The 11,889-nt window shown below is 55.2% G+C and overlaps 1 protein-coding gene across 1 annotated transcript; it reads left to right on the top strand.

Moving 5' to 3' along the window:
* The first annotated feature begins 580 nt into the window (after positions 1–580).
* Positions 581–2,110, top strand: CHC_T00009156001 (Sel1-repeat containing protein). Its single transcript, XM_005717751.1, has one exon. The coding sequence runs from the start codon at positions 581–583 to the stop codon at positions 2,108–2,110; it is 1,530 nt and encodes a 509-aa protein (XP_005717808.1).
* Positions 2,111–11,889: the final 9,779 nt, after the last annotated feature.

The following is an 11,889-nucleotide window of genomic DNA, read 5'->3' as shown; positions in this document are numbered from 1 at the left end:
ATCCAGGGGCGCATGCACGGCGTCAAGGTAAACTCTGCGCTTCTCTTCACTCTCCCCTGTCTCGGTATTTGGAACGGGCAGGTGGTGAAGTTCTAGCGGGGACTGTGCCGTTTGTGAGTATACTGAGGCCATGTCCAAGTTGTCCGCAGAAGCGCCGCAGAGTATGGAAGAAGCTTCCATTATCGCCGCCGAGCAGAATCAACCAGCGGGTCCTCAGCAACATGGTGATGGAGAGGCCATGTTCAAGCGAGGCAACATGCTGAGGGACGGCGGCGACGGAGTTGAGAAGGACTCCGCACGAGCCGTTAAGATGTACGAGGGAGCGATTGAGGAAGACGGTCATGTCGGCGCAATGGTGGGCCTCGGCAATCTACTGACAGAGGGCGCGGAAGGGGTCAGCATCAATGCACAGCGCGCTGTGAGGCTGTATGAACGCGCGGTGCGGCAATACGATGATGCGGACGCAATGGTGAAACTCGGAAAACTGCTGGTGAAGGGGGCAGAAGGAGTAGAAACGGACGCAGTACGGGCTGTGGAGTTGTATGAAAACGCAATAGACAAACATGAAAATGTTCGGGCGATGGCGAAGCTTGGATTCCTGCTGGAGGAGGGTGCAGAGGGAGTGGAGAGAAATTTGGGTCGGGCTGTCGAGCTGTACGAGCGTGCGATCGAGAAATCTCATGATTGCGACGCGATGTTCAACCTAGCAGATTTATTGAGCGAGGGAGGGGACGGGGTGGCACAAAATTCAGCGCGGGCTGTGGAGCTGTACGAGGATGCAATTAAGGAGCACGACGATGTCGAGGCCATGGTGAATCTCGGTTGCTTGCTGCAGACGGGCGCAGAGGGGGTGGAGAGAAATGTGAGTCGAGCTGTCGAGTTGTACGAACGTGCGATCGAGAAATCTCATGATTGCGACGCGATGTCCAACCTAGCAGGTTTGTTGCGCGACGGGGGGGACGGGGTGGCACAAAATTCAGCACGGGCTGTGGAGCTGTACGAGGACGCGATTGAGGAGCACGATCATGTTAAGGCGATGGTGGGTCTTGGAGTCCTGCTGGAGAGGGGTGCAGAGGGGGTGGAGAGAAATGTGAGTCGGGCCGTCGAGTTGTACGAGCGTGCGATCAAGAAATCTCATGACTGGTACGCGATGTTCAACCTAGCAGGTACATTGAGCAAGGGAGGGGACGGGGTGGCACAGAATTCAGCGCGGGCTGTGGAGCTGTACGAGGACGTGATTAAGGAGCACGACGATGTCGACGCCATGGTGCATCTCGGTTGCCTGCTGAAGAAGGGTGCAGAGGGGGTGGAGAGAAATGTGAGTCGGGCCGTCGAGTTGTACGAGCGTGCGATCGACAGAAGTGGTGATGTCAGTGCCATTTACTATCTCGGACTCCTGCTGGACGATGGGGCGGAGGGAGTGGAGAGAAACGTGGTTCGGGCCATCAGATTGTTCGAGCGTGCGATCCGGGAAGGGCATCATGGCGGCGCTATGTGCAAACTCGCATTCGTGATGATGAATGGAAGGGAGGGTGTTCTGCGGGATGAAGTCCGAGCTGCGAAACTCTTTGAGCGCGCGATCCTGGAGCACAGTGATGTGCACGCGATGACAGGGCTGGGCCTGCTATTATCCCTTGGCGCGGCGGGAGTGGAGAAGAATGTGATTCGCGCAATAGAATTGTACGAGCGCGCGATCGACGAGGCCCAGGATGCCTTTGCTATGGTCGAACTGGCGCGCCTATTGCAGGATGACAGATACTGGGTGCGGCCGAATGCAGCGCGAGCTGCAAAGCTGCTTGAGCGCGCGGTTAAAGAGCACGACGACGTCGAGGCCATGGTGCAACTCGGGGAAATGCTAGTACAAGGCACGGGGGGAGTGCGGACGAACGCGGCTCGTGCGGCGCAATTGTACGAGCGTGCGATCGAGAAGTGCCATAACCGCGACGCTATGCTTAAACTGGCTTGCTTGCTGCGAGACGGAGCGGGCGGGGTTGCGCGGGATGCAGCGCGAGCAGCGAAGCTGTTCCAAGCCGGGATGAACGGGCGCGACGGAGGCGAGGCGATGGAGATTCTCGAGCGACTGGTGCGGGACGCAACCGGGCGGCGCTGAGCCCAGCACGAGGCAGACGGGGCCGATGCATGGGTTCCGGCAATCTGAAAGGGGGGAGGCGGTGGACGACTGCGCGGGTGACTTGTTCACCGACGTCGCGGGCATCGGCGACGTGAGCACGCCTGCGAAGGAGGGAGGGGGTGGCATCCTTGGTGTCACGCGGCCGGCCGAACAAGTGTTCCGTTTCGGTATGTAGAAAATGTCGTTGATCGCTCATGCCCTCCAGAGTATTACCCTGAAGAGCAATGGCTTTAGCAATGGCACCATGGGGAGGTACGATGAGCGACGACGCTGAAGAGGAATGCAAGGCTTGGACATGAAGACATGGGACTGCTAGTGCAACTAGTGCAATGTGTTCTCGTCAGAGCTGGGCCCCACTCGACAGCACGCTGGCCTCAGATGAGCGACGACGCTGAAGAGGAACGCAAGACTTGGACATGAAAACATGGGACTGCTTGTCCAATGTACTCTCGTCAGAGCTGCGACCCCCTCGACAGCGTGCTGGCCTCAGGGGTGGTCTGGGTCTTCAAAAGGGAACAAGGCGGGATGACCGCGGAGGAAGGAGCAACGTCAGGGATCAGGCGCTGCAGCCTGACGCTGAAGCCTCTGCGCCACGGATCCAAGTGTACACGTGACATTGGCCGCTGTTGAATTCTCTGCTGAAATGTGTCTGCTGTGAATCTAGCGGTTGGCTGAAACCGATCTTCGGGAAATTACAGTAAATTTAATTGATAATTACTAAAACAGTAAGCGGAGGATTATGGTCAAGGTGAGGGTCTGGTTAACGGAAGGTGGGGCGACCGGGTCGCCATCGACATCGTTATCCTCGAAGACTCCGCGCACAAACACTCTCTCTGACCTACGCATGCGCGCGACCAGCCCCATTACTCGCGTCATCACAAACAGCACAACGTCTTACCCGCAATGTACAACCCTAGTACGTCCATGCGCCATGAAGGAGAAGGTGCTGAACGCAATGCAGCCAGGGCAGTGGAGCTATACGAGCGGGCAATCGACCAGGCTGATGACGTTACTGCGATGTTCAACCTCGGGGTCCTGCTCGAAAATGGCGCGGAAGGAGTAGAGCGCAATGCGGTACGAGCGAAGGAGTTGTGGGAGAGGGCGATTGACAAGTCTGAGCACGTCGGTGCGATGGTTAAACTCGGGTATATGTTGTGTATGGGCGCGGAAGGAGTAGAGCGCAATGCGGTACGAGCGAAGGATTTGTGGGAGAAGGCGATTGACAATGCTGAGCACGTCGGTGCGATGGTCAGTCTCGGGTTTCTACTGCACAACGGCGCAGAAGGAGTGGAGCGTGACGCGATTCGAGCGAGGGAATTGTGGGAGAAGGCAATCGAGAAGGCTGATGACGTTACTGCGATGGTCAACCTCGGGGTCCTGCTCAAAAAAGGCGCGGAAGGAGTAGAGCGCAATACGGTACGAGCGAAGGAGTTGTGGGAGAGGGCGATTGACAAGTCTGAGCACGTCGGTGCGATGTTTAAACTCGGGTGTATGTTGTGTATGGGCGCGGAAGGAGTAGAGCGCAATGCGGTACGAGCGAAGGAGTTGTTGGAGAAGGCGATCCAGAAGGCTGATGATGTCAATGCGATGCACCTTCTCGGGCTCCTGATGTTTACGGGCACAGACGGAGTGGGGAGGAACGCGGTACGCGCGATACAGTTGTGGGAACGCGTGATCGACAAGGCTGATGACGTCGATGCGATGTATTTCCTCGGGCTTCTGCTGTCTACGGGCGCAGAAGGAGTAGAGTGCAATAAGGTACGAGCGAGGGAGTTGTGGGAGAGGGCGATCAACAAGGCTGAGCACGTCGGTGCGATGGTCAGTCTCGGGGGTCTACTGCACAAAGGCGCAGAAGGAGTGGAGCGTGACGCGATTCGAGCGAGGGAATTGTGGGAGAAGGCAATCGAGAAGGCTGATGACGTCGGTGCGATGTACAATCTCGGGGTTCTGTTGTTTAAAGGCGCGGAAGGAGTGGAGCGGAACGCCGCACGAGCGAGGGAGTTGTGGGAGAGGGCGATCGACAAAGCTGATCACGTCGGTGCGATGCACAATCTCGGGGTCCTTTTCAGAAATGGCGCGGAAGGGGTGGAGCGAAACGCGGCACGAGCGAAGGATTTGTGGGAGAGGGCGATCAACAAGGCTGAGCACGTCGGTGCGATGCACAATCTCGGGGTCCTTTTCAGAAATGGCGCGGAAGGGGTGGAGCGAAACGCGGCACGAGCGAAGGATTTGTGGGAGAGGGCGATCAACAAGGCTGAGCACGTCGGTGCGATGGTCAGTCTCGGGGGTCTACTGCACAAAGGCGCAGAAGGAGTGGAGCGTGACGCGATTCGAGCGAGGGAATTGTGGGAGAAGGCAATCGAGAAGGCTGATGACGTCGGTGCGATGTACAATCTCGGGGTTCTGTTGTTTAAAGGCGCGGAAGGAGTGGAGCGGAACGCCGCACGAGCGAGGGAGTTGTGGGAGAGGGCGATCGACAAAGCTGATCACGTCGGTGCGATGCACAATCTCGGGGTCCTTTTCAGAAATGGCGCGGAAGGAGTGGAGCGAAACGCGGCACGAGCGAAGGATTTGTGGGAGAGGGCGATCAACAAGGCTGAGCACGTCGGTGCGATGGTTAAACTCGGGTATATGTTGTGTATGGGCGCGGAAGGAGTAGAGCGCAATGCGGTACGAGCGAAGGAGTTGTTGGAGAAGGCGATCCAGAAGGCTGATGATGTCAATGCGATGCACCTTCTCGGGCTCCTGATGTTTACGGGCACAGACGGAGTGGGGAGGAACGCGGTACGCGCGATACAGTTGTGGGAACGCGTGATCGACAAGGCTGATGACGTCGATGCGATGTATGTCCTCGGGCTTCTGCTGTCTACGGGCGCAGAAGGAGTAGAGTGCAATAAGGTACGAGCGAGGGAGTTGTGGGAGAGGGCGATTGACAAGGCTGAGCACGTCGGTGCGATGGTCAGTCTCGGGGGTCTACTGTACAAAGGCGCAGAAGGAGTGGAGCGTGACGCGATTCGAGCGAGGGAATTGTGGGAGAAGGCAATCGAGAAGGCTGATGACGTCGGTGCGATGTACAATCTCGGGGTTCTGTTGTTTAAAGGCGCGGAAGGAGTGGAGCGGAACGCCGCACGAGCGAGGGAGTTGTGAGAGAGGGCGATCGACAAAGCTGATCACGTCGATGCGATGCACAATCTCGGGGTCCTTTTCAGAAATGGCGCGGAAGGGGTGGAGCGAAACGCGGCACGAGCGAAGGAGTTGTACGAAAGAGCGATCAACAAGGCTGATCACGTCGAGGCGATGGTCAAACTCGGGATGCTTCTGAATAAGGGCGCGGAAGGAGTGGAGCGTAACGCAGCACGAGCGAAGGAGTTGTACGAAAGAGCGATCAACAAGGCTGATCACGTCGAGGCGATGGTCAAACTCGGGATGCTTCTGAATAAGGGCGCGGAAGGAGTGGAGCGTAACGCGGTACGCGCGATGGAGTTGTGGGAGGGGGCGATTGACAGGGCTGATGATGTCGATGCGATGGTCCTTCTCGGGTTCCTACTATCTAGGGGCGCGGAAGGGGTAGAGCGCAATGCGGTACGAGCGAAGGAGTTGTGGGAGGGGGCGATTGACAGGGCTGATGATGTCGATGCGATGGTCCTTCTCGGGTTCCTACTATCTAGGGGCGCGGAAGGGGTAGAGCGCAATGCGGTACGAGCGAAAGAGTTGTGGGAGAGGGCGATCGACAAGGCCGCTGACATCACTGCGTTGGTCAGTCTCGGGAACCTGCTGTGGAATGGCGCAGAAGGAGTGCCCCGTAACAGGATACGCGCGATGTGGTTGCACTTAAGGGCAATAATGAGCAAGGCGTATAACGGCGGTACAATGGGCGGTGTTTAGGAAGCGTCTGCTGTCTAAGGACGCGGAAATCCTCCCAGAACTGAGCGAGGAGGGCATCGAGACGAACGCCGTGCGGGCTTCGACACTGTATGAACAAGCGATAGTGAAAGGCAATTGCGGTAAAGCGACATGCAATCCTGCGATGACAACGAGGGACGGCGCGGAAGGGTTGGCGCGGAAGGGTTGGCGCGGAAGGGTTGGCGCGGAAGGTGGTGGTGCATGCGGTGGGGCGGTTCGAGATGGACCTCAACGAACGCACGCAGAGAAAATGAGTGGTGTGTCTCGGGGACAAGATGCGGGACGGGGCGGACGGCGTGGGTGCGGACGCAAATCGAGCTGAGCGCTGGTACGAGATGGCGATCGAAGAAGTGAAAAACGTGGAGGCTTTAGGCAAGCTTGCGGCGTTGGAGCGCAGGTCAGATCGGGCGGCAGTGGGCGGAACGAGCGGTGAGCGCGAGAGGCGGGAGGGGAAAACGGAAAGGAAGGTTGGGGCGGGTGCAACCGGGAGGGGGAGGGAAGGAGGGGGGGGAGTTCAAGGCGTGTCTTAACAGGCTGGTTTTTGCTTTGCCTTGCCCGGTTTTGCCAGGAATACTTTTAAATTCTTGACAAATACCGTATGCTTCTTAGGCCGTTGCTTTTCTTAAACACATAAATTAAATTAAAACGTACGAGCCACTCATAGCACGCCAAGTCACTTCTTTGGGCAAGGCAAAGCAAACCGCAGCAAAACGGGGCATGTTAAGACACACCCTCAGGGTGTGTCTTAACAGGCCTGTTTTTGCTTGCCTTGCCCGGTGTTGCCAGGAATACTTTAAAATTCTTAACAAATACCCAATGCTCCTGGCGCCGTCCAGCTGCCCAGCTGACAGAGTCTGACGGACAGCTGCAATGAATCTGACAGAGATCTCCATTGCTGTCAAAAGGACACGATTGCTGCGTGGCAGGTGATCGCGTCCCCATCACCAATGCCATAGATACGAATTAACAAACGTAGTCGACGCACGGCATAACCTAATTTATTGGCGTTGGTCTCCGCGTCGCCGTCGCTGTTGCGGTGTGGTTGGGATGAAAACCCTGACTGACTTTCTCACTGCGCCCCCTATGTTCCCTGAGACATGCAACGCGAGTCGGTTTTCCCAGACGCTACCCGCTCCGATTCGGGGGGTTGCGCAAGCTCAAATGCCGTCAGTTCCACCTCCTCCGTGGACAACGGCCCTACCTTTCCGAAGAAGAGATGATCCTCGGTCCAAGGCGAGCCCGAGTCAGTCGCAGAAGCAGACGATCTCGCCTCCTAATTCACCGCCTTCACAGAAGCCGCCGTCAAGCAGCTTGTGAAGTGAAGTGAAAGGCTTCCACCGTCGCCGCCGCCGTTCTCCACCGTCGCCGCCGCCGTTCTCCACCGCCGCCGCCGTTGATCGCCGCCGCCGCCGTTCCCCGCCGCCGCCGTCGTTCACAATCGCCGCTACCCCCGCATCCCGGTACCGCCGCCGCCGCCTGCTACCGCCACCGCTATCGCCGGCCACCGCCGCCGCTCTCGCCGCCGCTACCCCCGCAGCCAGCCCGCTACCGCCGCCGCCACCGCCGCCTCCCGACGACGACGGGCTGCAAGCTCGTCTCGCCGCGCGCCACCCCGGGCGACGCTGACGACGATGACGGGCTCTCCGCGCGCCTCGCCGCGCGCCGCTTGGAAGATCTTGTCGTCCGGGAGGCACCCTGTCTTCCATGCGTCTAGCTGTTGCAAAAGATGAATCCCAATTTGGTTGCCCAAAATTGTTTGATCGGTAACGAGAAGTAGGGTTGTACGATCTTTGATGGCCTCTCCATTGTGTGAAGCGACCTGCACCTCTTCCAACACGACCACGACCCCCTCTTCCACGGAAAGGCGGCTTGCCTTGTCTCATCAATTTGTCTGCTCTGAAGAAACAATCATTTGACAAATGGTTGCTGTTACCACAGACCCAGCATGCTTCCACGCCATTGCGACTAGAATGCGGTTTCGATATGCGGCTTTTCTCGAAACGTTGTCCAGAACTGAAATTCTTGTTTGTCGCCATTGCTGCGTTGGGCACAATGACATTACCTTGGGACGATTGCTTTGAAAATTTTCGAGATATTTCAGTTTGAAATGCATTTATCAACTCATCAAAACTCGTGTTTGCTGATATCATTGCCAAAGGAGCAAAGTGTTCGGGCAGTGTTCTGATGAGTTTTGAAGACTTTTCTTGTTCAGGGATGGCTTTGTCAAGTGTAGCATAAACACCCCCAGCGATAGGGGTGTATGCACAGTTCGACCGAGACCCCGTCCGATCGGGAAGACGGGGGTGAAGCAGGACGCCAGCTAACGGCACCGGGCAGCGGGACCGGGTAGCGTGGTAGAGCGGGAACGGGGAGGACGCCGGTACGCGCGAGCGGTTCGACGCTTCGACGCCACGGCGCGGTACTGGGTAACGATCCAGTACCGACGGGCGGAGGCGGAGCCGACTCGTGGGAGTACGGCGCGCGTCCTCAACCTGCGCTCGGTGCCGCTCTAAGGTAGTTAGCAAGCGCTACCTTAGAATAAGCGGGAAGTCGGACCTTGACGGTCGGTGGGTGACAAGTCCGTGCTTGTCCTCCTCCACCGCCCCCGGTTCGCTCCATATTTAATGTACATAATAACCTATCATAATGGTACAGTACCAATGTACTGTAGCGACGTACTGTAGCGGTCGGTCGACACTGTAATACTGTCAGCCATCGGGGCTGACAGTACACGTGTGTGCGCGTTCTTTGGTCCCGCGCGTACACGTGTACACGTGCGCCCCCTGTACTCGGAGGTACACATGGTGGTACTGTAGAGCATCGAGCCCTACAGTAACCGATCCGGTTCTGAGTTGATCCAATCTAAAATAAATCCCCAGGGGGGGTTATACTACATCAAGGGAGGCAAGGCTTCCCAAAATCTCATGGAACTTGTTCAAGTGTTCTTCCCAGTTCGATCCTTCCCTGAACTCCAAAGTCTCTAGCTCTCTCATGAGATTTAAGATAGTTTGTTCGTTGGAGGAAGTGTACAAACGAACAATAGCCTCCCAAAGATCCTTGGCAGACGATTACTCATTGTGTATGATTGTGCTTGTTTGAGCCATGGGTCTAACCTCTAGAGTTAGGACGATGGAACTCTTCGTTCGAATCATAGCTTTTGTCCATGCGCTTATTTGGCGAGAGGTCGCCTCGTCTTCTGGATGAGCTGTTAGTCCAAGTAGTTCGAAGTCGTCTTGCTGAGGGAGAGCCTTAAGGCGACGGCGCCAGTTCACGAAAATTTTCTTCCCTGAGAGCTCCGGGAGTCGGAAGATATCTTTTCCTCTCATGGTTCTGGTGTATCTGATCCACCCAAAGGATTGATTGCGTTCTTTTTTGAGATCAGGAAAACCTTTTTGTGATTGCTCCCATGTGAAAATAGTGAACACTGATCAGGTTGATCCTTACCTGCCGGGCCTCAGCATTTTGCCCGGTCGGTCTCGTTTATTTGGTATACCGCCCCGCAGTTCAGTAACCCTAATTAAATGTCCGCCGTCGCCCGCCGGTGACTCTCGCCGGCTTACACGGCGACGGGGGAATAACCTTCAAAGACGGTTTCGTCCTGCACCGCGTGCTTAGGTGTTTGTCATATTGGTCCCTATAGTCGGACCCGACTTTGCCCCTCGCGGGCTCTCCAGGTGTTGTACAGGCAGGGATTTCTCACAAGTTGAGTAGCGCGATTCGCGTTTGTCTACGTACTGGATTCGAATCATACAGTCTAATGTATGATAACGGCGTACCTCGCTGGTGCCACAGTGCAGGACCGTTACTGGCCGACGCGTAGTCCTACCGTTACCAACTGACGGACAGGGACTACAGCAGTAGATATAATAAAGCAGATAAGGGGTAGGACTCGAGAGAAGGCATCATCGGTGAAGCATCAACTCGGGGACCGACTCCTTTGTGCCTTGGTTTTGTGCCTAAGTCTTTTGCTGACAAAGTTTGGCCTTTCCTTTAGTATATCGATTAGTACAAAAGGTACTGCACCGCAGGGATAACACACGACGAGTGCTGCGCAAGCGCCCGGATTCGTCCTCCGTGACGACGTCGCGTTCGCACGGCGTCGAGTCACCTCGTTGAGGACGCCGATCTGCTTTTCGTGGCATCGTTGTTTCGAATCCACACCGTTCCACCCAACCTCTACCAACCAGCTACCGACCTCTTTTCTGTCTTTTTGGGGATCTTACTACACGTGTGTACGGCACTCGTCGCGTCTCGCACGCCTCGAACTACAGTATGACGTGTCGCAGCTCCCGCTACCCGAAGCCAGTCGAGCGCGCCCCGTTCTACTGCAGAGACAGGGGCTATTGTTCGCCAAATTGCTCCCATTTTGAGCGATGCATGTTTTGGAAATTTGGAGTGGTCTCGACATCGTTCGTCTCCCAGATACAGAGACCGTCTGCAAGACTTTTAGGGACTCTTAAATACCATTAGTATCTCTTAGAACTTCTCCGGAGCATTTTGCAGTAAACTCCTACTCAGAGAATACTCTTGAAAGAAGCGAAAATACGGTTGAAAACAATTGCATGCGCCCATGCAGCGTGCATAAAGTCGGTTCATAAGTTTCGATTTACCCCATTTTTAGATGGCCAAAGTCTTGTCCCAGTAGTGCATTCAGTCCCCCAGACGCTTTTATAGAACAGACCTGAGTATAGGTTTGCTCATGGAAGACCGTTATGTTAGAAATTAAATCATACTTGACGTCCACAAGCCATTCAAGGCGCGAAATTTGCGCTCTTTAGCGAAAGTTCCTCTTTTTTAGGACTGATTTTCTTTCGATGTACTGGAGCATTTCCAAAACTCTTTGGTAGTCCTCAGCGCTATGCATATAGGAACTATTTTATGTGATATTTGGAATCAGACGCGTGCGTCATTCGAAGCCTGCGCCACATAAAGCTAACATTTGTTTTAACTATTAGCTGTTTCGGCGTGGGCATGCCTTAATTTTGGCAGGTGTAATTACACACTGCGTTACATGTTTGTACTTGTAGTGCAATTCACTGCATGAGAAAGTGAGATCTATGGATACTGTGGTCCGGACTGGGGGACACAAGTGCTAATCGTTGCACAGTATTACTTTAATTATTTTGTTTATTTGGTTATCAATGAATTGGCTGACATTAGATTGGATTTAAGATATAGAGCCCAGTCCACTGTGGTGGCTGCGGCGGAGCGATATATAACTTAGCCCATTGACGGAAGAGTGGGTATAGGAAACCCGAGGTGCCAGAGTTATATTTCGCCTTGGACGAAGTCCGTCTTTAACAAGGCACTCTCTTCTACTACAAATTTCGTTAACCGTTTGCGCCCGGGGTCCCTTTTCTCTGTCGTTTTCCTTTCCTTCTTATTTTTCCTTTGGGTTGGTGCCACTTTGTTGGGTTGTGATCAGCATTGTGTTGACTTAGGCCGTGGGCTTTTGTGTTGGTACACCATTGATATTTTCTTAGTGTTAGTTCCATCGGACTCTGGTTGCTGTAGCATATCCCCCTCTTAGAATTAGAATTAGATTTATAACTGTAGAGCTCGAGCTCTATAGTACCTCAGCGCGCGCACACACGTGTACCCCACGTGTATGGGTGCGCGCACACACACGTGTACGACACGTGTGCTGCCAGCCCCGACGGCTGACAGCACTACAGTGCAGGCCGACCTGCACTACTGTAATGTTATGATAGGTGACTCTGTATATTAAATATGAGCGGACCGCCGGCGGTGGAGAACGACAAGCACGGACTTGTCAAGGATCCTCCACCTTGGTCCGCCCTCTTACTCTCAGGTACTTCCGTCCGTTTTACAGAGGAGTAGCACCGCCCGCGGGT

The sequence above is a fragment of the Chondrus crispus genome, genomic scaffold (genome assembly GCF_000350225.1).
Source record: "Chondrus crispus Stackhouse genomic scaffold, scaffold_351, whole genome shotgun sequence".
Taxonomy (NCBI): Eukaryota; Rhodophyta; class Florideophyceae; order Gigartinales; family Gigartinaceae; genus Chondrus; species Chondrus crispus.
Note: the sequence above shows the minus strand (reverse complement) of the source record. Positions and strands in the feature narration are given on the sequence as shown.